Source organism: Malus domestica, chromosome 09 (genome assembly GCF_042453785.1).
Source record: "Malus domestica chromosome 09, GDT2T_hap1".
Taxonomy (NCBI): domain Eukaryota; kingdom Viridiplantae; phylum Streptophyta; class Magnoliopsida; order Rosales; family Rosaceae; genus Malus; species Malus domestica.
This window is the reverse complement of record NC_091669.1, coordinates 8,577,799-8,603,462: the sequence shown is the minus strand read 5'-3', so window position 1 is coordinate 8,603,462 and position 25,664 is coordinate 8,577,799. Positions and strand designations below refer to the sequence as shown.

At 39.7% G+C, this 25,664-nt stretch overlaps 5 protein-coding genes across 7 annotated transcripts; 2 read left to right on the top strand and 3 right to left on the bottom strand.

Annotated features, from left to right (window-relative positions):
- Positions 1-4,816: 4,816 nt before the first annotated feature.
- On the bottom strand, positions 4,817-5,812 carry LOC103442949 (glycine-rich protein-like). Of its 2 annotated transcripts, none has more exons than XM_008381731.4 (2): positions 5,708-5,812; positions 4,817-5,429 (listed from the first exon to the last, which is right to left on the bottom strand). In XM_008381731.4, exons 1-2 carry the CDS (start codon positions 5,784-5,786, stop codon positions 5,167-5,169), a joined length of 342 nt encoding a protein of 113 aa, XP_008379953.2. In that variant the 5' UTR covers positions 5,787-5,812; the 3' UTR covers positions 4,817-5,166. The 2 variants fall into 2 exon arrangements, with proteins under 2 accessions (XP_008379953.2, XP_028963347.1); XM_029107514.2 differs by having other exon boundaries at positions 4,817-5,396; positions 5,708-5,802.
- Positions 5,813-7,530: 1,718 nt separating this feature from the next.
- On the top strand, positions 7,531-8,230 carry LOC103442682 (uncharacterized). Its single transcript, XM_008381498.4, has one exon. It carries the CDS (start codon positions 7,610-7,612, stop codon positions 8,021-8,023), a length of 414 nt encoding a protein of 137 aa, XP_008379720.1. The 5' UTR covers positions 7,531-7,609; the 3' UTR covers positions 8,024-8,230.
- Positions 8,149-19,109, bottom strand: LOC103442948 (transcription initiation factor TFIID subunit 6-like). Its single transcript, XM_029108010.2, has 13 exons — positions 18,878-19,109; positions 18,570-18,740; positions 18,213-18,299; positions 18,032-18,133; positions 17,837-17,945; positions 11,893-11,996; positions 11,668-11,805; positions 11,480-11,575; positions 10,759-10,883; positions 10,242-10,374; positions 9,524-9,649; positions 9,333-9,444; positions 8,149-8,670 (listed from the first exon to the last, which is right to left on the bottom strand). The coding sequence occupies exons 2-13, from the start codon at positions 18,693-18,695 to the stop codon at positions 8,288-8,290; spliced, it is 1,641 nt and encodes a 546-aa protein (XP_028963843.1). The 5' UTR covers positions 18,696-18,740; positions 18,878-19,109; the 3' UTR covers positions 8,149-8,287.
- Positions 19,110-21,443: 2,334 nt separating this feature from the next.
- On the top strand, positions 21,444-24,046 carry LOC103425979 (protein IQ-DOMAIN 33-like). 2 transcript variants are annotated; one of them, XM_070804883.1, is made up of 7 exons: positions 21,444-21,599; positions 21,844-22,008; positions 22,096-22,410; positions 22,734-22,922; positions 23,005-23,118; positions 23,331-23,705; positions 23,832-24,046. In XM_070804883.1, the coding sequence occupies exons 2-7, from the start codon at positions 21,937-21,939 to the stop codon at positions 23,925-23,927; spliced, it is 1,161 nt and encodes a 386-aa protein (XP_070660984.1). In that variant the 5' UTR covers positions 21,444-21,599; positions 21,844-21,936; the 3' UTR covers positions 23,928-24,046. The 2 variants fall into 2 exon arrangements, with proteins under 2 accessions (XP_070660984.1, XP_028963842.2); XM_029108009.2 differs by lacking the exon at positions 21,444-21,599 and having other exon boundaries at positions 21,601-22,008.
- Positions 24,047-24,262: 216 nt separating this feature from the next.
- On the bottom strand, positions 24,263-25,127 carry LOC103425997 (eukaryotic translation initiation factor 1A). Its single transcript, XM_070804332.1, is given in 3 exon segments — positions 24,263-24,549; positions 24,551-24,841; positions 25,062-25,127. Coding segments are annotated over 3 exon segments (552 nt in total). The 3' UTR covers positions 24,263-24,354.
- Positions 25,128-25,664: the final 537 nt, after the last annotated feature.

Here is a 25,664-nt window from a genome sequence, read left to right as displayed (position 1 = left end):
ATTTGGAAAAAGGCCAAACGTGGTTCATGGGGTGACGGGAACTTTCCCTGCTTGTGTAGGCCGTTTTGTTGACCTGTCAAGATACTCATCATATCGGCCTTCATTTGTCAGCTTCTCAAGGTACTGCTTCCACTTCAGGCAGCCGTTGGTAGTGTGGCCTGGTCCTTGATGGAATGCGTAATATTTTGTATGATCCAGCTTGGTAAGATCGCCTTTCATGGGTGACGGCAGTTCGAACCAAGGTTCATTCTTGATCTTGCGAAGAATTTGGTCGATTGGAACTATGAACTTGGTGAATGTTTCAAGCGCTGAGTCTTCTCTGGTCGGGGAACATTCCATGTGCTTCTTTTCCGACTCGTTTTTGTTAGACTGCTTGGCTTCGTCCCATAGTGCATGCTTTTCTGCCAAAGCATACAAAGCTGCTAGGGTCAATTCTTCTCCCATGATCAATTTTTCGAATAAAGGATGTTCGGTGGAAAACCCATTTCTGAATGCTGTCGTTGCTATGTCTTCGTTGCAACCAACAATCTTGGCCTTCTCCACTTTGAACCTCTTGACATAGTCGCGAATTGTCTCTCAAGGGTCTTTTACGATGCTAAAGAGATGGTCGGATGTCCTTTTGATTGAGCGGTTAGACGAATACTCCTTAGTGAAAACAAAGGAAAGTTTGTTAAAACTCTGGATCGACTGCGGCGGTAGAGTGTGAAACCAGTCTTGCGCCTCGCCTTTTAAAGTTGTGGAAAATTTTTTGCACATAAGTGCATTGTTGTTCCTGTAGAGGATCATGGTACTGCGGTAATACTTGAGATGTCGATCCGGATCTTCGTCTCCCTTGTACGGAATGAAGTAAGGCATAGTGAACCCGCGAGGTGGATCTCATTCGTGAATGGTGACATGCTTATGTTGGTCATGTCTCGTCGAAGCGCATCGTCAACAGCCTCGTTTCGTTGGAAATTATGCAGTCGTTCAATTAGAAGCCTATCAACTTCTTCTTGAATTTGCCTTTGCTAGGGCAATGGAATTTTCGACTGCTCCCAGTCATAACCTATGGGTTTGGGCCGCTCTTCCCTATGCTCGACTCTTCCATGTCGCAGCTGCGGTGCATATGGCATGTATATGGCAAGCAAACGGGTCATTCATAGGCTTCCGATTGAACTTGAGTCAGATTAAGTGACTACTTCTCTCCGTTTGCCGTGCTGCCTACTCCAATGTGAGGTGGATAATGCTCCTTACAAGCCTAGTTGTGAATGAACATTTCACCTGGAAGGTTGTCCATGTTGATAATCGGAGTGTGACCTCAACCATGAACGTATGCTCGCCCGTGGGCTTGATTGGGAATGCACGCTCCTCCGCATGCTAAGACGAGAGTATACGCTATCCCAAGGACCTAACCGGGAGCGTAAACTACCAGAATGTTCGGATTGTGGCTGGTTGATAGGCTGCTTGCCGGGACGCTGGTGGAGAGGTTCATATGCCCTTGTCCTACTTAGGGACACCTCGTCTAGGGCACGTTGGATCTCGATGCATTTCAAGAGTTGATACACCAAGGTTGTCTGTTGTGCAAGGGCGCTCGCTAACTCTATGACTTGTCGAGACAAGTTTTGTTCGCCATTTGGATTGGAAGAGCTTGGAAGGAATGTGCCTCTTTGAGCAATGGAAGTATGGTAGACTCTAGGTGCAAGATTTGAATTGGGAAATGTCAAATCCGCGGAGAAATATGGTAAAAATGCCATTGGCTTAATGGTTGCTTCAGATAGTTGAGATATTCTCGGGCCAACTTAAGCTGCTTGGGAAACCATGGGAGGCAGGGCTGCGAGAGCAGTCAGGGCTACAGAAGCAGGCTGGATTACGATAGCAGGCTGGGTCGCGGGAGCAGGCAGGGCTGCAGAAGCAGGTTAGATTATGGAAGCAGGCTGGGTCACGGGAGCAGGCTGCTCAATGCGTGGTGCATGCGAATGCGAGGCTTGGGCTCGAATTGGAAACGCATTGGGCTCACGTTGGGCATGGAGTGACATGGTTCGGGTCGTGGCTTTGGTGGCGTGGGCCTTGGATATCACGGCTTGGGCCGTAGTGGTGGAGCCATGGACCTCGCCGTGGGTGATTGCCATGGTGGTCACCTCGGTGGTTGCCATGGTGGAGCCTTATGGTGGTGGTGCCGCTCCCCCTAAGATCACGTTTAGTCTCGTGGATCGCCATGGTCCCATTTCTTGAATATTGGAATTTTCACTTGTGGAATTTTCTAAATTTCTAGCCATTGTATTTCTCTTTTATGTTTTATCAAAGAATCTTGGCAAATAAAAATTTCTAATAATAAGAACGTACGAAAAATACAGGTGGACTAGAAAATAGAGAAAATAGAGAAAAAAACCTTTTTTGCGCGAGAGTCTTCTACGAGTGTGAATCTCAACTCTCAATGAAAGCACCAATTTGTGGATGCAAATTTCCACCTTCTTCTTCTTGGAAAAAATTGTACCTACAAAACAATTAACACCTTAGGTCAAGGCCAAGAGCCTCACGCGCCCACGATGAATGGGGGGGCTTTGGCCGAAGAACCTCTGATGCCAAAGTTAGAATTTAGAGAGAAAAATATTTGGAGAGTTTTTTGGGATTTTTGCCAAAAGTGTTGGAATGAGTGTTTGGTGAAAATAGGAGCCTATTTATAGGGCTAGGAGTGGCCGGTTTTTCAAGGGATTTTGTGGTTATGGTTTTGGCTTAATTAGCCAATTTAATGAAAGAAGTAAATGGGAGGTTACAAAATTATTTATTTGTATAAATGGGGCAATAAAATGGAGAAAGGTGAGAAAGGTGAGGATGAAAAGGAAGTGCATGGCCCTTTAACAATTTTTAGGTTAAATTGTATAATTTAATAGGTAATTAATGGATTAATTGGGTAATTAATCTATTAATTTACCAATTACTATTATTTTGGAGGTTACTTTGCAAAAAAGGGAATTTGATGAGATGAATATTGAATTGTTATCTCTTTGGAGCATTTTTGAGCTGCTCGCGTGTAGAAATCCCGGTGTGCCTCAAGGGTAGTTTGGTCCTCTTCTACTAAAAAATTCACGTGTCGCCTTATGATTATTTTTGGCTCCACAATTCAAGTTTATTTTCAAGGTATTTTCTATCCATGTTCTTAATAATAATTTGTTTTATGATTATTCATAACTAGTTTCATTTGTTAGGGCGAGGCCATGAGCCTTAGCAAGAATATGTAGTTTCTTTTCAATTTGCTTATGATATTATGCATGCAAGATTTGAATTATTAATCACTTGACTTTAAACTATCTAATTGTCTTGATGATTAGCCACCATTAGGATATTTAGAAAAGTAATTTGATGCAATTTTGGCACAAGGCTGTCCCTGAAATTGACGCTGGCTTCTTGTGGTTAATATGTGTAACTTCTTAGGATGGACAACACGTCTTAAGGGTTATATGGTTTTTCAAAAGGATTTCACAAAACTTAATGAGTCTTGCATGTTCACATTCGATTTGGACGCCACGGACGGGTTGCATGTTAGATATATGTTTTATGTTGGAGGTTCCAAGTAGGGCATATTTTAGGAAAACCTAACTTCAAAATATGCATGTGTAATTCATAAGTAATTGAAAGAATTACGTAGGATTGTTAAGGTGACGGTGGAACCCTAGTGCTCAAATTTATCTTCAAAACTTTTTTTTTTCTTTACTTTCCCAATTTATTTAATTGTTTTTAATTAAATTCGTTTTTAATAATTTAGGTCATTAAATCACCTTTTTCTAAACTTTGTTTTCAAATAATTAATTAAGATTTGGTATTTACATAAATTATTCATTCAATTCATGCGGAGAACGACCTTGCTTGAGCTACTATACTACGATAACCTTGTACTCTTGCAAGTATTTTTAAATGTTTTTATTCCTACCAACCGAGGGCCAAAGGGTCATAGGGCCAAACATAATTTATTATTGAAATTTAAAAACTACAACAACTTAAATATTTAAAATAAATTGTGAAAACACTTACTTCGTTGTAGTAATTGGAGCCACTTTCATGTCTACTTGCGGCTACTAATAGTGCTTGATGCCATTTGTTCAAACTTGGATGAAGATGTTTCTTCCATTTTGAAGAACAATTCTCTTGGAAGATGTTTCTTCCAACTTGGATGAAGATGTCTCCTCCCCATATTGCCAATTGATTTTACGGTGGAACCTCAACTTTCTTCAATATACATATAGCCATCAAAACTTAATCCTACTTGTAAACATAAAAGCTATGTCCGAAAATTCACACACATATTTATATATTTGGTTACAATAAAAATTAGTTTTTATTTATTAATTTATTATATCTTTGAATCTAATGTATGCAGATTGTGTCCTATATATTTACAGTATGGTGATGGTGTGGAGCATGAGTCCGGTGATCTCCTCAGGGATATCTGAAATCCACGATGAACAGAGATCATAATGTTCCTGTATGAGCTAATGAGAGCAGTGTGAGAAGGAGAATCCTCAAAGATTTCCATCTCCTCCTACAATTAGGATATAATTAATTACCTGCCGGAGTTGTATTTGTATTGTTATAAACCAAAGTTTTTTTTTTCTTTTTGAACAAATCTTATAAACCAAGTTACCGTGTATCTTATTAAGCTCTAGGGCTTATGTAAACTGGGCTCATGAAAGTTCCCATAATTTTATTTAATTCTCTAAATTCGGTATTATTCGTCTAGGTCTTTGATGTGCTCTCTCTCTAAACACATAAACCGTCCCACCATAATTTCCCAGCCTATCCCTAAAAATAAAATAAAGTAGAACAAAAGAGACTGAGCAAATTGGATACAAAACGTTACTTGTATATGTCATTGATTTCGTATATCATCAATCGATGACATGCATTACACATGTACTTGAATTTGTTCACGAAATTAATTAAAGAGCACTCAAATCATGAGATTATAACTGAGTACAGATACAATATTCCACCCAGCTAGCACTCGTGATTAACTTTATTTTTGCATGCCTCTCGCTAGTGAAGTTTTATTCGATTCATTCATAGGAATACGATCGAGGGAAGTGCTTCAAGCATGTTAAGCACATGCATTAGAACATAATTAGATAATTAGATAATTAATTAAGCACACTGCATATGCATGGGCATGCAGAAGCCTAATTAATTAATGAACTAGTTGTGAGGTTGTGCATCAACAGCCTGACCAGCATGATTGCAGCACCTTAGGCACTCTCTTCCATTGTAACTCCATCTGCAACAACCATAGTAGCAACGCCCTCCACGGCCTCCTCCTCCATTTCCGCCACGACCAGGGTTACCGCCATATCCCCCACGACTTGGGTTGCCACCATACCCACCTCGCCCAGGATCTCCTTGGTTCCCGCCACCATACTTGGCGTCACCTGCACCATTGAGATTTGTAGTAGTCTCCGCAGCTGAAAGTCATATAAGGAACATACGTTTAAATGAGGTGACAATATTTCATTTATTCAAATCATTGTAATTTTAGAACCTAATTTAATTTTAAGTAGCATGTACTTGTACTAATATCTATTTGGTGAATAAAGTAAAGTACACTAGTATTATGTTGTGGAAAGTACAACAAATTAAGCTCACAAATTGTATTTATAACTTTGCTTAGCAACTTTGGTGACACTAGGTAGCTAGCAATATATAATTTCTACAAAAATTAGAAGGGAAAAGTTAAGCTCACCATTTGCGGCCACTTCAGAGGAAATGAGAAGGACAATGGCAAGCAAAAGACCAAAGTAAATGAAAGTCTTGGAAACCATTTTTGTTCAACTGAAAGGAGAGTAGAATACTTGGGAATTAAGAAGCATTCTTGCTTCTATTTATAGAGAAAAATAGAGGGCAGTGTACAATAAATCTACAAGTTAATCCCATAGGCCACACCACCGTACACGTACAGTGTAGACTGTGTAGTTGGAGGTTGAGGAGTTGCCTTCCCAAGTTTATTAAATTTAAAACACGTATATCTTTTCTTAATTACTGATCAGTGTTCTCATTGCTTCTGATTTTCAGTTTATTTTTCTGATTAATAACAGTGATGAGTACAAGCTGTCTTAACGTTACGAAGCAATTTTGCTAGCTATTAGAAAGATCGAGAAAGTGCGCCAGGATTAATTAGTCTAATTCATTAACTAATCGATTTGTTAAAATGTGAGCGTCCAATGCAACACTAATCGACGGTGGATGGATATGCACTGATTTTTTAAAGACTAGAAAAGACCATATTTGATATGGGAACTTTTGAAATAATTTGTAAATTAGAATCAAGATAAATGATATGTAATTAGGATCAAGATAGATGAATATCGAAGCCATGAATAACGTAAATTGAAAAAGATTGTAATATTGACTCTGGCGGGGGGTTCCATGTTATACACATGCGTTGGACATATGTCAGTGAGAGTCAGAAAGATCATGACAAATTAAGTTGCATGGGGACTACTCTATAAAAATAGTCGTGGGCATACATGCATGCCTGCGTGTCTATCTTCAATGAATAGGTAGCATAGAGGGAGCCTGCAAATTGCAATTTAGACCACTCACTCATCTCATACAGCTTCGACCGACATATAATTAGTAAAAATTGTCTTGAATATATTTTCTAGTTTCATTGAAAGCCCTTTTTGGTAATACTCTCTTGTTGTTTTAAATACAGAAGATATTCAGAAATCTGAATTGAAAATTCGAATAAACGAAAAAGTACTCTTAATCAACTGAACTAAAACGATGCATGCAAAACATTAACCTTTTTATTTTTCGTTCTTTTTCATTGCGAGTGATATTATGGTTCATATTTTGTCTTGAGTGGAAGTGGGAGAAAGAATAACACAGCCACACAGAGAGAAGTGCAAAATCAGTGTGTTTTGTCACCGAAAGGTTATTTTCTGCTCAGTTTGACAACGCGTCCTCTGTGGTCAATTTATTCTGAATTTGACTTTTCAGACTTGTCTAGGGCCAATTGGATTTGAATGGTTCATTTTACTTTAACAAATATTAATATAATATGTTTGTGACTTTCAAATGTCATCAAAGTGAACCCAAGTTATTTGACTTAAAAGTAATCAACTACTATGAACTATGAAGGCATCCGAAGTGGAAGATACTTGGCACTTATTCTTAAAAAAATAAAATAATAATAAATAAATAATTAGATTTAAGAAAAGTACCAAGCCATTCATAGAGTCAAGTATACACTACATTTTTCTAAATTACAGAAACGATGATTCAAACGTAAGTACAAGTCTACAAGCCAAACAATTTAGCAATCAGCGTTACAAATTGTCGATTGATTAGAATTCAACTGCAATATTAAAGAAGAATCCAAAGCAATTGACCACTTATGACGTCGGTTGGTCTATCTTCATTTTATTTCCTTTAGTTGGCTGGTAAAGCTGATTAACGTTTGTTTTCAGAAACAAAGTCCATAAAACCTATGGATTAGAGAAACAAGGGGCCAAAAACAAAATAGTGCCTCATGCATGTGTTTATAAATAACTAACATTTCCACCGCTTATTTAATTTGCAACCAACATACAAATCAATCCTAATTTCCTTGTGATCAATTCCCAAGCTAGCATAAGAGAAGATGAGTGTAGAAGTGTTGGATGGTGCCACCATTGTCAACTTTGTGGAAGATGAAGAAGCATTCAGCTTCTCAATTCGCGACCGTTTTGCTCATCTCGACACCAACCACGATGGTCTGCTTTCTTATGCAGAGATGCTGAAGGAGTTTCAGTCTCTGAGGGTCTTTGAGACCCACTATGGCATTGATGTGAAGCCAGACCCCGAAGAGATTGCTCATGTCTACGACTCGCTGTTCGTGCAGTTTGATCATGACTCGAACGGGGCGGTTGATTTAGAGGAGTTCAAGGCTGAAACCAAGCGGATGATGCTTGCTATGGCCAATGGGATGGGGTTCTTGCCAGTTCAAATGCTGCTGGAAGAAGATAGCTTCCTGAAGAAAGCAGTGGAAAAGGAGTACTCCAGTACCAAAGTTTAAGCAGCTGATTAATTAAGCACTTTTAATAGATTGTACTTTTCCATTTAATTACGAAGAGCCTTCTGCATTGTTGATTTTTATGTTCAAGTTCCATAAAAAATAAATGAGGATGAAGAGATCGAAGATAGCTAAAGTAAATGTTTGTAAAATTCAATTACAATTTTATATAAGTTTCTACTGAATTTATACAAATATTTCATACCGAAATCTCTCGTTCTATTTTTACTTTGTACTCCTAATCATGAGTAAGATTGCTACAAATGGTTACAAAAATAAACACATCTCGGGAGCTGGAACGAAGGAGAGGATGTTTTCACCGAACAACTCAAACAATGAAACCAGGAGATGCCCAGAATTCAAGTCATCCTTCCAAACATGAGTGAGGAGAGCTGATTTCTTTAGAGACAGATCAACAGGCTTGCCCATTCTACTTGTTATGTGTGGAATGCTCTCATTCGGCATCTTCTGAGAAGACGACGAGGGGCCTGCATCAGTATCCCCTGCTGGAGCTGGAGCTGGAGCTGCTGTGTCTACTTCCATGTGAGATGGTGAAGAAGTAGTTGGTGACAAATCCGTTGGCCCATCAGTTGTAATTTTCTTCAGGGGTGGTTGCTCTTCCATGTGCTCCGCACTTTGCTTGCGCTTATCTTGATTATGTAAATAAGAATCAGAGTTAAGACTTAATCTAACTAATAAACCTTGAAAACTAAGGGTTTCTTCTCCTTCCTGGACAAGAAACCCTATTCATCAGCTTTCCAATCACACACATCCAAGGGGGTGCTTCCTTCATTATGCCCAAAGTCTACACATAAGAGCAGAATCCTATACCTGAAAAGGATAGGACGGGGCTATGAAAACGGAAACTCTTTCTTGCACCATTGCATGGCTGATTTGTTACAACCGGACAACATAAAATAGGCTTGTAGCTTAAAGGTACTCAACCCATAGACGTGATAGTGCTTATGCTTCTTGTATACCCGTTTGAGTAGTGGAATCTATTATATTGCAAGAAACTTACAAACCATTCTAGCAATTTAGGGTCACGAGTTCTTATTGTGTGCAAGAGATAGAGGAGAAACACATGGGAGAAAAAGAGGATATGAAGAGTGGAGGAAGGATGGTGGAAAGATGTAGAAGAAAGGTACAAGGAAAATTTTAAAACCAAAAACCCATTTATGCTGGTTCTATGCTTGTATAATACCATTAGGAAATAAGATGCATTCTAAACCAAGCAATATTAGTAGTGTAACTCATTTGAAGTGGTTGAAGTGCCATCATTTAAGAAAACATAAGCCGTTTAATGTCTTACTTGGCAGAGTAATATGGAGTCTCCCCTTGGTGTTCCAGTAAGATTGCGGCGCTGGAGATGGCAAAAGTGGGAACATCTTGAGCCTGTCATATATGCATTGACCTGCTGCATTCTGGAAAAGCGCAAGCTCTCATTAGGAAGCCTTCCTTAAGATTTTCCAACAGTATATATAGGCATGAAAATAGACTCACCAACAAGGCTCCATACACACGCCATGCTTCATGCCGCTTCATCTCATTCTTTTGCTTGTCAAGAAGAAGCTCTGGTTCAAGAAGTCGCAGATATGACTCCAGATTTGGCAGTACAAGAAGGCGAACCTGCAGTGAAAAATAATCACCCAACAGTTAAAAACCCTTACTTCGTGTTCAAAAAAAATATAAATAAATAAAGATTCACATTCCCAGAAAACCAAATCCTTGAAGATGAGTAAAACATGGAAGTAGATTTCTAATGAAAAAAAGATTGACAAATTACTATAGCCTAGAAAATCGAGGTAAATGAATTTTTAGAATAAGAGTTCATATGTTATACGGAGTAAAGGTATTGCAACATCTTCATTTTTCTAGAAACAAGTCATTAGCAAAGGAGAAATTCTTGGAAAAGGTATTGCAAATATCTTCCATTCCACCATATTGAACTTCTAGGACTCAGAATAAAGAGACTAAGAAGATAATGCAGTTGCAGGCAGTGCATAAACTTGCAGGCAAACAGGCCTGGAGCCACCTAGCTTTATTTACCAGTACATAATTCTCTATGAAAATAGACAACAAGAATATGCTAACAGAAACTTATGGGAAGAACACAAGAGATATTACTTCAAGTTGAATTTATATTCCAAAACATTTACTGCTTTTATATAGACTGTCTACTGAACTGATTTTCTTAGTTGCAAGAAGCATGAGGTATTACCACATTGGGCCCCAGAGCAGCTAAACCTTGAATTGCACCATAGTGTTGAGTCAATGTCCGCTTTGGGTCCAAAAATGCATTGACCAAAGTTTTCGTAAGACGCGACTGGAGAGTGTTATATACATGCCCAAACCTGCAACAAATTCAGATATTGAAACTCATAGGTAAGATGACAAATTCATACCAAAATATACGCATGGAATTTGAAAAGAAAATACAAAGCTTCCATGGTAAGGAGATATTTTTAAAACAACAATCATGCTAGGCAGATTGACTCTGCTAGTCCAGTTTCACTTAACTAATGCACAATAAAAACCTACTTTTAGTTGCTTAATACACAAGGATCACAAAAGTGCGAAAATAGGTCTGGATGTGACCAAGGTCAAGTCACAAGAGAAAAGTAGGAGGTGATATCTCAAGATGAGATGTCAGAGAAAGAACAAGAAAAGGGAAGCATGCCAGCTGAAAGATAAGCATGAAGGTAAAAGGAATTTTAACCAAAAATAACAAGCCTAACCTTTTGCAGATTGAAGCAACCAGTGTTGCAGTGAAGTCTCTAAGTTCCCAATGATTGTCAGCAAACCTGTTGCCTAACCTTTTTGCAACAAGGCAAGTGACCACAGATGGCATCAATTGGTGCAGCTGATCAAGAGCAAAAACAATAGACGTCTCAGAATAAAACTCCCATATAAGTAACATATTTTATCCTAATCACCACCTTACATCCTTCAGTCCCGTGATGGACAACTGAGTCCAAACAAGAGAACAACAACAAAGCCTTTTCCCACTAAGTGGGGTCGGCTATATGAATTCTAGAATGCCATTGCGCTCAGTTCTGTGTCTATCACGTATTCCGTTAGATCCAAGTACTCTTAAGTCTTTTCTTAGAGTCTCTTCCAAAGTCTAGTCCAAACAAGAGAACCCTTCAACATAAATAGCATGAGTTCCCAGATGATAATTTTTAGAAAGAAACTGAAAAGGGACAGGAAGAAGGCCATAAAAAGTAAAGGTGATATCCTTTGAAGGCCAATCCACCATATTAATGGGGTTGCATCCACCTAAACATATTTAGGGATACTGCCATCAGCCTACCCAATCGTCTAACCAGAAAATTACAGAATTCAACTAAGACATGACTATACAGATGTGCACATAACCCTATAAATACAATAATAGAAAATTAGTCACATACGGCTTTCCTTTGAAAAAAAGGAAACAAGGAAGAACGAAGCACTTACATAAGGTTCTATGTGTATGTGAGGATTCTGGAGAAGACTCTGAACAACTCGCATCAAAGCGAATAGAAGTGCATAATCATTCAAGCCACGAGCAACCTGATATACATTAAGAACAGTTGGTATAAGTAACCAATGGCTACATATCTTACCCTTCTTGTAGCTATCATTGACGGTTTCAAGAATTATACCTCGTCAGCGATAAAGCATGTGAAATAAGGAACTAATGGATGAAGTCCCGAATCAGTGGCCAAACTCACTAATGCCTCTTTAAACAAAACTAAATCAGACCTACTCACAACAAGCTCAGTGATTTTGTCAAAATATAACTGCAAAGACAACAAAGAGAAGGAATATGTAAACAAGCTGCAAAATGAAGTACTTCCAGTATAGGATCAGACAAGTGAAATATGTACCTGAAGCTCCCTAGATAATACATGCTTAACAGGTAATTTAATGTCAACAGGAAGTCCATCACCCTTTTGTTCATAACTTTTACCATCAGAAGTAGGTGCGAGTACTACAGAAGAAGAACACAAATTACACAAATTCCATAAGTGAGATCCCAAACTTGAGCTAACAAAAGTAAAAAAATGGAGTTAATTCTAGTTCCCCATAATTGTAATAAATATATATATATATATATATATCAGTGGATACAAAGATTGAATTCCAGACAACCAAAAAAGAAGAATGTGACACAAACTGCAGACAACCTTACACTCACAAAATCATGAAAAATGTCTTGTACATAGGAGATACCGAGTAGTTTTTAAGAAAGAAGATATTAGGCATTTCATGCTTCACACAACTTTAAACATTAGATAGTGCTACAAAACCCATAGCATGCTTTACTTTACTTTACTACAGCTAATTCCTAGAATACCAAAGTCTTAACCTTTTCATATTCTGAAGTAATCAAAACTCCTAAATTGGAAGTGTGATTTGTGATCAACAATTATTCGCACAATCTACAAACAACAACAACAACAACAAAGCCTTTTCCCACTAAGTGGGGTCGGCTATATGAATCCTAGAACGCCATTGCGCTCGGTTTTGTGTCATGTCCTCCGTTAGATCCAAGTACTCTAAGTCTTTTCTTAGAGTCTCTTCCAAAGTTTTCCTAGGTCTTCCTCTACCCCTTCGGCCCTGAACCTCTGTCCCATAGTCACATCTTCGAACCGGAGCGTCAGTAGGCCTTCTTTGCACATGTCCAAATCACCGGAACCGATTTTCTCTCATCTTTCCTTCAATTTTGGCTACTCCTACTTTACCTCGGATATCCTCATTCCCAATCTTATCCTTTCTCGTGTGCCCACACATCCAACGAAGCATCCTCATCTCCGCCACACCCATTTTGTGTGCGTGTTGATGCTTCACCGCCCAACATTATGTGCCATACAACATCGCTGGCCTTATTGCCGTCCTATAAAATTTTCCCTTAAGCTTCAGTGGCCTACGACGGTCACACAACACGCCGGATGCACTCTTACACTTCATCCATCCAGCTTGTATTCTATAGTTGAGATATCCATCTAATTCAACGTTCTCTTGCACGATAGATCCTAGGTAGCGAAAACGGTCGCTTTTTGTGATCTTCGCTAGATTGCTCCGGTCATTAGTGTGGATAAGTATATAAATGGATAGAGACAGGAAAGCAAACACAAGATGTACGTGGTTCACCCAGATTGGCTACGTCCACGGAATAGAGAAGTTCTCATTAATTGTGAAGGGTTTACACAAGTACATAGGTTCAAGCTCTCCTTTAGTGAGTACAAGTGAATGATTTAGTACAAATGACATTAGGAAATATTGTGGGAGAATGATCTCGTAATCACGAAACTTCTAAGTATCGGAGTGCGGTATCGTCTTGACTTGCCTTATCTGTCTCATAGGTAGATGTGGCATCTTCTTTGGAAGTACTCTTCCTCCATCTAGGGGTGGTATCTTTAACTGGTGGAGATGCACAAGGTAATGTATCAATTTCACTTGAAGCTTACTTGTAGTTTCAGGCTTGGTTAAGCGCGATACAAACCATGTAGTAGGAGTCCCCCAAGTCGCCGAGCTAGAGGATCTGCTGAAAGAGGTGACAGACAAGGTAAGCAATCAGAGCTCCGGCTGATTGTTCACATTCTCCCTATCTTGCAGGCAGCATGAAGGATAAAGAGAAGAACATGAGAAGAGATGATATGGGATACTTTTGCTTTTGAAGAAGTAACTTTCCACAGGCTTATTCTTGAACTGAGCTGGAGGGTTTTCTGGTTTCCTCCAGAGTATAAGGCCGACTGAAGAATTTGAGGGTCAAAACAAGTTCATCAAATCTAGAGTACGTTCGACCCTGCTGATATGTGATACTTTTGCTTTGACAGAGTAATGGATGTATCGGCACGTATGCTGTTTCGCTTGTCTCCACATGCTTCCTTGTATCCTTCTCCCTTGCCCTATTTGTTCCTCAGGCAGATGCGGTATCTTCCCTGGAAGCATAAGATGTTGAAGATGAGTACTCGAGAGCAATGGCAGGTAAGGGGTTCCAGGCAGTCAGTTCCTGGCTGGAAGCTTGATTCCAAGTGCTGACTGATTGCTCTCTTTCTCCTTGTCTTGCAGATAAGAACAAGGTCAAAGGAAAAGACAGGGAAAAAGCATGATATGGGATACTCTTGCTTTTAACCCTGATGATATGAGATATTCTTGCTCTAGTATAGCTTGTTTGCAGAGATATTATCGGGGGGAAAGAAAGCTGAATATTTCGAAAGGCTTCGTTGGGAGTGCCCTCTCAGATATGAGGAAGGGTTGAGCATTTTTGCAGGTCTGCCTGTCCGTTGGAGATGGAGGTCGACATATATAGGAATCTCCTTAACAAGTAGTAATGCTATTCCTTTACCCTACTTGGTCATAGCACGGTAGTGGGAGCTGCCAGCTTCACATGTTTTAACTCTGTCAGAGCACTTTGAAAAAGTGGTCTGTGGTATCTGGAAAGGTGATGTTGCGTGTGAAGATTACAGACAGCTTTATCCAAGGAGATCCGGCTCTTGAAGTTGGGAAAGTGTTGCCTCTTCGGTTTTCGAACAAGCAATCCTATCGGAGATCTGGCTCTCGAGATTCGGAGAACGATGCCTCTTCGATTTTTGAGAAAGCAATCATGCTGGGGGTCTGGCTCTCGAGATTCGGAGAGCGGTGTCTCTTCGATTTTTGAGAAAGTAATCATGTTGGGAGTCTGGCTCTCGAGATTCGGAGGGCGGTGCCTCTTCGATTTTGGAGCAAGCAAACTTGTTGGGAGTGTTTTCTCGAATGTGAGTAAAGGTTGGGCATGTTTGCTAGTCTACCTTGCCACGAAGCACAGAGGTTGACACATAGGGACTTTCCAATTATCCAGCAATGGTACTTTTCCTTTACCCTCTCTTCGATTTTTGAGAAAGTAGTCATGTTGGGAGTCTGGCTCTCGAGATTCGGAGGACGGTGCCTCTTCGATTTTGGAGCAAGCAATCTTGTTGGAAGTGTTTTCTCGAATGTGAGTAAAGGTTGGGCATGTTTGCTAGTCTACCTTGCCACGAAGCACAGAGGTTGACACACAGGGACTTTCCAATTATCCAGCAGTGGTACTGTTCCTTTACCCTTGTGGGTAATAATATGGTAGCTAGACCTTCAAAATTTATGTGTCTAAACTTTGTTAGTGCTGTTTCTTTGCTATTGTTTTACCCTTCTTGGTCAGAGCGATGTAATGGGAGCTGCAAGCTTCACGTGCTCAACTTTGGCAGAGAACTTTGGCAAAATTATCTGTGGTACCCATGAGCTACTGTTGCGTGTGGGAAGTGGGTGATTGAACAGTAAGACTCATGTGCTTTCTACTTCACCAGAAGTCTTCGACAGAATGCCCATAATTTCCGCAAAGCTGAGTGTGCGTGTGACAGGTGCTGACAAGGCTGGAAAAGTAGGTGCCTCTTCGATTTCTGAGATCAGCCCTCGTGGTCTCTGAGCAGCCCAGCTTTTGAGAAAGCAAGCGCCTCTTCGATTTCTGAGATCGGCCTTCGTGGTCTTTGAGCAACCCAGCTTTTGAGAAAGCAAACGCCTCTTCGATTTCTGAGATCGACCCTCGTGGTCTCTGAGCAGCCCAGCTTTTGAGAAAGCAAACGCCTCTTCGATTTCTGAGCAGGCGCCTCTTCGATTTCTGAAGCTCTGTCGAGTGCAGATTTTTATAGGGGCTGGCATTAAGTTCCAAAGCACACTTGAATCTCCACCAGTAGAAGCTTCATTCTTGCACTTCTAAGATCTTGATTTGTCCGACCTCTTCTCTCTTCACACCTTTGAAAATGTCTGGCCCCTCCGACCGTCGTTTTGACCTGAACATTGTTGAAGAGGCAGCTCCGCCTTCTCCAGACAACATATGGCGCCCATCCTTCGTCTCCCCTACTGGTCCTCTTACCGTTGGGGATTCCGTGATGAAGAATGATATGACCGCTGCGGTGGTGGCCAGGAACCTTCTCACTCCCAAAGATAACAGACTACTTTCCAAACGGTCTGATGAGTTAGCTGTTAAGGATTCTCTGGCTCTCAGTGTTCAGTGTGCAGGTTCTGTGTCTAATATGGCCCAACGCCTATTTGCTCGAACCCGCCAAGTTGAATCATTGGCGGCTGAAGTGATGAATCTCAAACAAGAGATTAGAGGGCTCAAGCATGAGAATAAACAGTTGCACCGGCTCGCACATGACTATGCTACAAACATGAAGAGGAAGCTTGACCAGATGAAGGAATCTGATGGTCAGGTTTTACTTGATCATCAGAGATTTGTGGGTTTATTCCAAAGGCATTTATTGCCTTCGTCTTCTGGGGCTGTACCGCGTGATGAAGCTCCAAATGATCAACCTCTGATGCCTCCTCCTTCTAGGGTTCTGTCCAGTACTGAGGCTCCGAATGATCCCCCTCCGATGCCTTCTCTTTCTGGGGCTCTACCGACTGCTGAGACTTCTCCTAAGCAACCTTTGTGAAGGCTCCCTCTTGTTTGTTTATTTTAACTTATGTATATGTACATATTTGTAGCTTATCGGGGATATCAATAAATAAGCTTTCCTTCATTTCAATGTATTGTGTTAATTACACCAAAGCCTTCTTCGCTAAGTTCTTTGAATTTTCTTTTGTTGAAGCTTTGTGAGTAGAGCATGTAGGTTGAGGTAGTGTTCCCTTAATTTCCTGAGTGAGGAAAACTTCTCGGTTGGAGACTTGGAAAATCCAAGTCACTGAGTGGGATCGGCTATATGAATCTTAGAGCGCCATTGTGCTCGGTCCTGTGTCATGTCCTTCGTTAGATCCAAGTACTCTAAGTCTTTTCTTAGAGTCTCTTCCAAAGTTTTCCTAGGTCTTCCTCTACCCCTTCGGCCCTGAACCTCTGTCCCATAGTCGCATCTTCTAATCGGAGCGTCAGTAGGCCTTCTTTGCACATGTCCAAACCATCGTAACCGATTTTCTCTCATCTTTCCTTCAATTTCGGCTACTCCTACTTTACCCCGGATATCCTCATTCCTAATCTTATCCTTTCTCGTGTGCCCACACATCCAACGAAGCATCCTCATCTCCGCTACACCCATTTTGTGTACGTGTTGATGCTTCACCGCCCAACATTCTGTGCCATACAACATCGCCGGCCTTATTGCCGTCCTATAAAATTTTCCCTTGAGCTTCAGTGGCATACGACGGTCACACAACACGCCGGATGCACTCTTCCACTTCATCCATCCAGCTTGTATTCTATGGTTGAGATCTCCATCTAATTCTCCGTTCTTTTGCAAGATAGATCCTAGGTAACGAAAACGGTCGCTCTTTGGTATTTCTTGATCTCCGATCCTCACCCCTAACTCGTTTTGGCCTCCATTTGCACTGAACTTGCACTCCATATATTCTGTCTTTGATCGGCTTAGACGAAGACCTTTAGATTCCAACACTTCTCTCGAAAGGTTAGAAAAAAAAAAACCTTCTAGAGGAGCATTTTCTGTACGTGTTGATGCTTCACCGCCCAACATTCTGTGCCATACAACATCGCCGGCCTTATTGCCGTCCTATAAAATTTTCCCTTGAGCTTCAGTGGCATACGGCGGTCACACAACACGCCGGATGCACTCTTCCACTTCATCCATCCAGCTTGTATTCTATGGTTGAGATCTCCATCTAATTCTCCGTTCTTTTGCAAGATAGATCCTAGGTAACGAAAACGGTCGCTCTTTGGTATTTCTTGATCTCCGATCCTCACCCCTAACTCGTTTTGGCCTCCATTTGCACTGAACTTGCACTCCATATATTCTGTCTTTGATCGGCTTAGGCGAAGACCTTTAGATTCCAACACTTCTCTCGAAAGGTTAGAAAAAAAAAAACCTTCTAGAGGAGCATTTTCTGGAATTGCAGGTTGTACGCCTTCTATAGCAAGCCAGTGACAAACAATTCCAGTATCAAGCGGTGCTTTTGGTAAAGGAGCTTCAATCACCTACAGTCAAACATAAATGTGAAAGATTAAAAGGAAACATACAAAATCAAGTAGAAAGTGAAATCAGATTACTCAGTAACACATACATCTTTAAAATCCACATCCTTTTCGTCAATGTAATACAAATCCCTGTGCCCAATAGCTCTTTTGAACCGCAAAGGACCTCCGGAAACATAACCATAGATTGGCTGGTGCAATCAAAGGAAGCAAAATGAGATTTCAAAGAATGAACAAAATCGTGCTAAAGAAACATATTCAAAACCTCACCTCTACATTTCTTATGTTGAGTGCACCATCAACGTCGTCAGCTGTCAATCTAGTTCTCCTCGAGTGACGCATGCATTTAATCGCCTCCTGTACTTCCATCACAATGAAATCATACTCAACCCTCCAATGTCTCAAATCCCAATTCACCAAAAAAGCATAACTACATTATCTTTTTCACCGACGAATCAAAACAAAACCACCCCAACTTCCAACTATTCAGTCCCAATCTTACCACATAAACAAGTAAACCCAATTCCCAAATCTTACATATTTTACTAGTTCAACCTTCAACGATCGAAAACGACAACGTCAAAACAAACCCACATTAGAATTAAGCCGGAAAAGTTGAAAATTTACCTGCATGATCTCACGGAGGCGGTATTCGACATCGGGGGCGAGAGCAAGAGCAGCATCTGGAGACAAGTTGTTGATTCCTATGCTCTGTGCAATTACTTCAACATTCTCTTTGGGCACAATGCTCATTATTCTCGACTGCTTCCTACTGAACTCAGTCTCACAGCAGTGTTTCTGAAACAAGCAAGCACGGTAAGCAATTTCCCATCATAAACTTCAACTTGTTTAGTAAAAAGTAAAAACGTAAACATTTTGTGAATCTTGGTGTGTAAGATCTTATGGAATGAATAAAAACGGATTTTCTTTCCTACCCTTTAAATTTTCTGGGTAGCCAAGCAGAACCCTAATACGCACGAATGAAAGCGTCAGCTTGAGCAACAGTGGTTGCAGGCTTCGGTCGTTCACTCGGGAAGGAAGAAGAAGATTCAGTCTGAAAAATAATAATAATAATAATAAGTAAAGGAAGGAGGATTTCGGATAAATACCCGGGTCGGGTTAGAAAGTCAAATATTCGAGTCGGGCCTCAAACTGCTGGTCAAAGAGCTAAACACCACCTTAAGGCCGGTTACTTCTCTAGAAAACGTTTATACAGTCGTGCTTATTTTCACTTTTGTTAAAAGTACTTTTATTAAAATTAAAATTACATTTGTATCGTAAAGTTAGTGCGATTTCTTAAGTTCAATTGTAATTAAAGGCGAATTTTAACCATATTAATGCTAATTCATTGTGAGATTATGCTCACTCTCCTTGTAGGATAAATAATAACGTTTGTTCAAAAAAAATATATGATTTTAAATAAAAAATACTTGAAAGTGATTGCTTACGCTTTTCTTAAACCTAATCCAAAAGCGGTCTCAAACATGTCCAAATAATTGGTTGTGTAGTGGAGCCATAACACCTCTAAAGAGAAATGCAGAATGCTTTCAAATTGGCATTTACATGTTTTGTTAGTTGGAAAACTCTCCAATGAAATAAATATATATCTTCATCGAAATTGTAAATATACATCTTTTTCTATGCTTTAGAAGATGGGCGCAATGAGTTACAGAAAGAAAAATGTAAATATACATCTACATTCACGTTTCATGTCTCCGAGATGCAAATAAGATGTAAATGTGATTTTTATTTCTCAAATTTGCATGTCTTCACTATAGATGCTCTAATCAAGGAGAGTAACAGACTTCTCAAATTGATTCACCATCGCAGTTAAAATTACATCAAACGCATCATAAACTACTTATGTCGGTAGAATACCCCAACTATCGAACTATGGTTCAAGTCTTGATGATTCTAGTGACCTTATAGATCACATATCGGTTTTACGAAAAATACTTCCTTATTTTATTGTCTGTATTCTTCATCCGTCCCTCTTTATTTATCTCCTCATGTATTGATTTTGGTATAAAGTTGTAACATGCAAATGGTTTTTTTTTTTATGAAAATGGGAAGACAGACACCTAAATAAAAGAGTAAATTGCAGCAATAGTTCCTCAACTTTAATCAAATTGAAGCAATGATCTCTCAACTAAAAATCCATTACCATTGGTCCCTCAATTCATCAAAATGTGTAATTATGGTCATTTTCGTCAACTCCGTCAAAATTCAGTCAAAATGAGTTATGTTAGAATAATCATTGCTACAATTGAGTTAACGTTGAGGGACCATTTCTCCAATTGAGTTAAAGTTGAGGAACCATTGCTTCAATTGAGTTAAAGTTGAACGACCATTTCTTCAGTTGAATTAAAGTTAAGGGACAATTGATACAATTTTTCTTATTTGATTTTCCATATTTGCCCTTTGATTTAGCCTCACGTGCATGACATGTAACTCATTTTGACAGAAGTTTTAACGGAGTTAAAAAAATGATCATAGTGGCACGTTTTGATGAGTTGAATGACCAAGGGTAATAAATTTTTAATTGAAGAATTATTGCTATAATTTACTCGGAAAAACTTGATGGTAAAGATTTAAAGGTCAAAAACTGTCCCATCCTAGTCCTAATATCATAAGCATCTCTATCTAAATTACTTAAAAATCCCAAACATTAATCTCCCCAAAAAAAAAAGGAAAGGGAAAAAGCCAATGGTCATTTTCCACTTTCAGCACAGCAACACCCCAAGCAATTAAATTGCTACAGATTGGTGTTGCATTTCACCTTTTCTAAACACATCTTATCTATCCAGCAAATTATAGTACGACCACATTCTTGGATGTTGGCCTCTCAACCAGCGCCTAAAGTTGTCGGCATGATTTTCATTTGGATTAAAATAAAGACCACCTAAGTTACAGTGAGCCACCAAAGTCACGTGAATAATACATATTAATCTTAAGGTATATTTTAAAGTTACGTAACGAGCGAAATAGTATAGTGGAGTTGAACTCACTTACATTTAAATTTTCATTTATTAGAAGACATAATAAATCATGTGAGGAGTGAGATAGAGTAATCCAAAATCATGTAACGAGTGAGATAAGGTGATAGACTCTAGGCGTACTCAAGTTTCTCTTCACTAGGGAATAGAAGAAACCACGTGATGAGTGAGAGAAGGTGATGTGTTAAAGGCAGGTGATTCTTACATTAGATGTCACCTGAAATAAAATGATAAAACTCTGGCCATATACTCAAGTTTCTCTTAATTAGAGAACATAAGAAGTCACATAATGAGTGAGATAAATTAATATGTTAAAGACAATGTGATTTTAACATTAGATGTCACCTAAGTATAGTTTAAAGTCACATGTTGTGTGTGATAGATGAACGTAGATAATTACACCCAATTTTTTTCTTCACAAAAAGAGCAGAAGAGTAACCAGAAAGTAATACATAGCCCTAATAGCAAGTAAGCTTTATATGAGGCCAATGTGCTGAACCCATGTGCAAAAAGTGGATGAAAAAGCAAAGCCACCATGCCCCCCTCATCATCTAATCTTCCACTTTTCATCTTCTATTATTTTTCTGATTAAATTACAGATCCATCCAGCTCTAAAGCCTTCTCTACTCTGCAGATCTTCTAATTTAATCCCATTTAACAAGTAATTTTCTCCTAATTAAATGTACTAGTTTCTAAGAGACGTATTAGAACTCTAAAAAAGTCAATCATGCATTCCTTGTCCGTAAAAAAAATGAGGAAGAGAATGTTGGAATGACTTTTTCGGAGTGCTAATAACAATCCCGGTTTATTTCTTCTCTTTATAAACAATTCTTCACTGAATCTTACCATAGTTAGTAGTATAATTGAGTGAGAATCTCAGTGCACTAATCAACTATTTCCTGAAGCATATATTATGTAGGAGAACTCAGCTACTCTGGATGGTCTCGTTGTAATTGGCAACACTCTTTTGAGCATCTTCTTTGAGCTTCCCAGTTGAGATGGGCATCAATGGAGGTTTGGTCAGGAGTGTTTTCTCGAGACACCGATCTTTCGGGACGTACGAGAGCAACGTGAGTTGCCGCCGTACATGCTGCAACCCTCTCCTGCTAACTGTGCTAAGTATTAATGTGATCTGTGTTTTTGTTTGATGGCATCAGGTGAGGAGCAATGTGACAGAGAGGAAAAGATGGAGCTCTGTTAGATGGTACCTATGTGGGGATGAATATAATTCCGTCACGGCGGAGAATGATTCGGCATCAGTCAAGAGCTCCGTGGCTACTGCCACCACGCAGTTTAATTCAGTTTTAGCCGTTGCAGACGAGGATTCTAGTTCGGTTAGGAGCTCCGAGGCAACTGTCACGCAGCCGATGCCAGAAGATGTGGTAGTGGCAAAGGCTGAGTCTTCGGTCTCCAAAACAATGTCTGAAGAGCATGCAGCAACCATCATCCAGTCAGCATTTAGACGCTTTCGGGTAATTCGACACTATCAGATTATTTCAATTTGCTCATCTTGCAGAAAAATAAGTTTTTAATTCAAAAGAAATTACAAGTATTCAAAGATCTTTGGTAGGATTTACGTTACAATTTTCTTTTGAAAGGACGACATCGGCTCTAGTCAATGTGCCTACACCCGCGATCTGCAGGTTTATGTTACAATTTAAGCTAGAGAGAAAACCGAAGTTATCTTAAAATTGTATCGAAAATGCTAAATCGTTCTTCATTTATTTCTTTGTGAAAATTTGCGTTACTGCACTGGAAGTTCTTGCTAATAGTCATTAGAATGCTTGGATATCAGACTAGGTGTCGAAATGGGGGAACTAAATCAAAGGATGGTGAGCAGGAAAGTCCAAGTAGGGGATCTCTGGGCACGTCGGTTGAAGTTCAAACAGGAAATTCTGTGGAAGTTTACTCGATTCAAGGAGAAAATTCGGCTGCTCACCACCGGGCACAACAGAAAGCTCGAGCTCAGGCGCTAAAACTGAAGGTATACCGCAAACAACTCTTCCATTCAATTCTTACAAGTTACAACTGTGTAATGCTAAAACCACATTCGTTAAAATTTACAGGAAGATTGGGATGACAGCACTGTGAGTAGTAACATATCAAAAATGAGAATGCAGAACAGAATGGAAGCAACAACAAGGCGTCAGAGAGCACTCGCTTACGCCTTTTCACAACAGGTACATCTGAAATTCATTCTATCGTGGAACCGATGATTCAACCTCTCTCTATCTCTATCTCACGCGACGCAAATGATAAGAGAAATCACGCGACTGAGAGATAGAGAGAGAGTGATAAATAACCGACTACACTCAAGATTTTGCCCTGAAAGAGGTCCTAAGACTTCTAGTATGGTTTGGAAACTATTTAACTTGGTATTATTTGTTTAAAGCTAAGGATCTGCTCAAAGAAAAGGCACACCACATCTGATGGCACAGAACAGAACATGGGTTGGAGCTGGCTAGAACGGTGGATGGCAACCCGCCCTACTGAAATCTCCTCCGCGGAAAGTCATATAAGCGACCAGGTTGAACCAATTCACAGCAGCAACCAAAGATTTGTCATGGGAAAGAGACTGTTCGACGGGGCAGGTGAAGAAAAAGAGAGCTGCGGATCTAATGAAGTCGGTGTCCTATTTGATAACTTTCCGGTAACACCAATACAGAGAGATGGCTTCACTCCAACTAAAAACAGGTTCAAGACTACAAGAAGCCTATCGAGGCAAAAATCAATGCCAAGCTATGAGTGGGGGAAGGAGTATCCCAAGGTAAGGACATGTCCATTATTTGAGCTATGATCCGAACTGAGTTTGTCAAAAGAGGATCGACATTTGAAGAACAAAATTACCAAGTTCCAGCGTTTGATTCAATGACTGGCTTCGACATTGATACAGGTAAGCAAGAAGGATTGTTCAAAGGAAGCCGATAAAGATGAAGAGCGCAACAGAAAGCGAACAGAGAGAAGCAAGTGCAGAAACTCTTCGTTCTAAGGAACATAATTCGCAACTAGAATCTCTGTTAAGTAAATAAGATTCTTGTTACTATTTACCATGCACTTTGTATGAGGATTCTAATGGACTTGACCTTTAATATAATCTGATGCTTGATACCTGAGAGTTAAAACCATTCAACTCACAGAACCTCGTCTTCTCCGAGGGACCAACGGAAGTAAAAATACTCGACGAATTAGGTAAAACATCGTCAACAACAAGAAGGCCGTAAAAAAGGGAAGAACCAGCGTGACGAAACCAGTTATTCGAAAAAGAAACAGATGTTAAACATAACCAACTTCCCATCTGGAAATACAGAACCATACAAAACCAACTGCCAATCGAAGTTTAGCTTATACTATTGACAAGTAACTGCCAATCATTAACGGTAAAACATAATATGGAAGTAAAGTTTGGATCTGAAAACCTAAATCTTATCGATATCTTCATCCTCAAACTCAATATAGTCATCAACACCGCCTTCTGTTTCTTCATCATCAATACCCCCAGCAATACCCTCGTTGAGACGTGTATTCTCTGGAAGCTCTCCATATGCCTTGAGGAGCCTAGCCTCATCAGGCATGTACTTGAGGATCACATCAGCTTTGTCGTCCTGACTCCTGATAGTCACGAAGACCGACAAGAATGATATCGCCAGCTGCAATCCAAACCTTCTTGTGCATCTTACCACGGATGTGACAAAGTCGCTTGGTCCCATCTATACACATGGCTTCACACCGACCGTTGCCAAGCATTCGGAGCACTTGGGCATACTCCTGTCCATCTTCCTTAAACACAAGCTCACGCTTTTCGTCATCAGCCTCGTTCTTACCTCTCTTCCTGTTCTTTCCTCCCTTACCCTTGTTCTGCAACCAAAGTAGAATCAGATACTCAAACTCGAAAATCAACTGCTTCTATAAGTTTCATAGATTATTTACAAACTTGATGGTTTACAACATACTCAAACTTCACGAAACCAAAGTTTCATCGGACAAAAACGTGCCATAAAGCAAACAATTTTCGGTTCCACCGCCCAGTTTTCAGGAGATAAAAAACAAAACAAATTTTGGAAAGCAACAAAGACTATCTTCCCAATCTTTTTTTTTATTTAAAAAAAAGGAGATTCGCCACGACAGCAGGGGGGCCAGAAGACTTGCGGCCACCATCGTTAGGCCTGGCAAACAGATCAGTGTTTGTCATGTTCGTGTTATTTTCGTGTAACACTTGTTATCTTAACAGGTCATGTTGTGTCACACCTGTTATCTTAAAGGGTCATCAACGGGTAAAGTGATCCGACCCGTTATGACCCGTTAAGAAAAATATATATTTTTTCTTAAATTTGCACATACCACATATTGCTACATAAGTATTACTTCAAAACATTAAAATACATTTGTCGTTTAAGTCCTACATCTACACTCGAAAATAAGAGTCTAAAAAAATATTAGTCTATTACAAAATATTATATATGCAAGGTTGTCCATAATTTTGCCATTGAAATTGGATATCTCGCACAATTTCTTCCTCAGTGCCATAATTTCTTTTTGGTGCCAAAATTTTTACACAAAATAGACAAAATGCACTATAATTTTCATCTCATCATCATAAAACGAAATCCACCGTCACCCAATTCCATAGACAACCCAACTTGCGAAAAATGACCATAACCTTCAAATACAAGTGTAAAAAGGAAAACCATATCCCTCAAATTTGATAGTAATTCGTATATACTGGAAT

Coding starts and splice junctions, on each gene's coding strand:
- LOC103442949 (XM_008381731.4), bottom strand. CDS start 5,786: ATGGTTTCCAAGACTTTCATTTACTTTGGTCTTTTGCTTGCCATTGTC. Junction 5,430..5,707: donor CTCTGAAGTGGCCGCAAATG/GTGAGCTTAACT, acceptor TATGACTTTCAG/CTGCGGAGACTACTACAAAT.
- LOC103442682 (XM_008381498.4), top strand. CDS start 7,610: ATGAGTGTAGAAGTGTTGGATGGTGCCACCATTGTCAACTTTGTGGAA.
- LOC103442948 (XM_029108010.2), bottom strand. CDS start 18,695: ATGAGCATTGTGCCCAAAGAGAATGTTGAAGTAATTGCACAGAGCATA. Junction 11,576..11,667: donor CATGCTTTATCGCTGACGAG/GTATAATTCTTG, acceptor AATGTATATCAG/GTTGCTCGTGGCTTGAATGA. Junction 9,650..10,241: donor CTGCTCTGGGGCCCAATGTG/GTAATACCTCAT, acceptor TTTTCACTGCAG/GTTCGCCTTCTTGTACTGCC.
- LOC103425979 (XM_070804883.1), top strand. CDS start 21,937: ATGGGCATCAATGGAGGTTTGGTCAGGAGTGTTTTCTCGAGACACCGA. Junction 23,119..23,330: donor CTTACGCCTTTTCACAACAG/GTACATCTGAAA, acceptor ATTTGTTTAAAG/CTAAGGATCTGCTCAAAGAA. Junction 23,706..23,831: donor GGGGGAAGGAGTATCCCAAG/GTAAGGACATGT, acceptor ACATTGATACAG/GTAAGCAAGAAGGATTGTTC.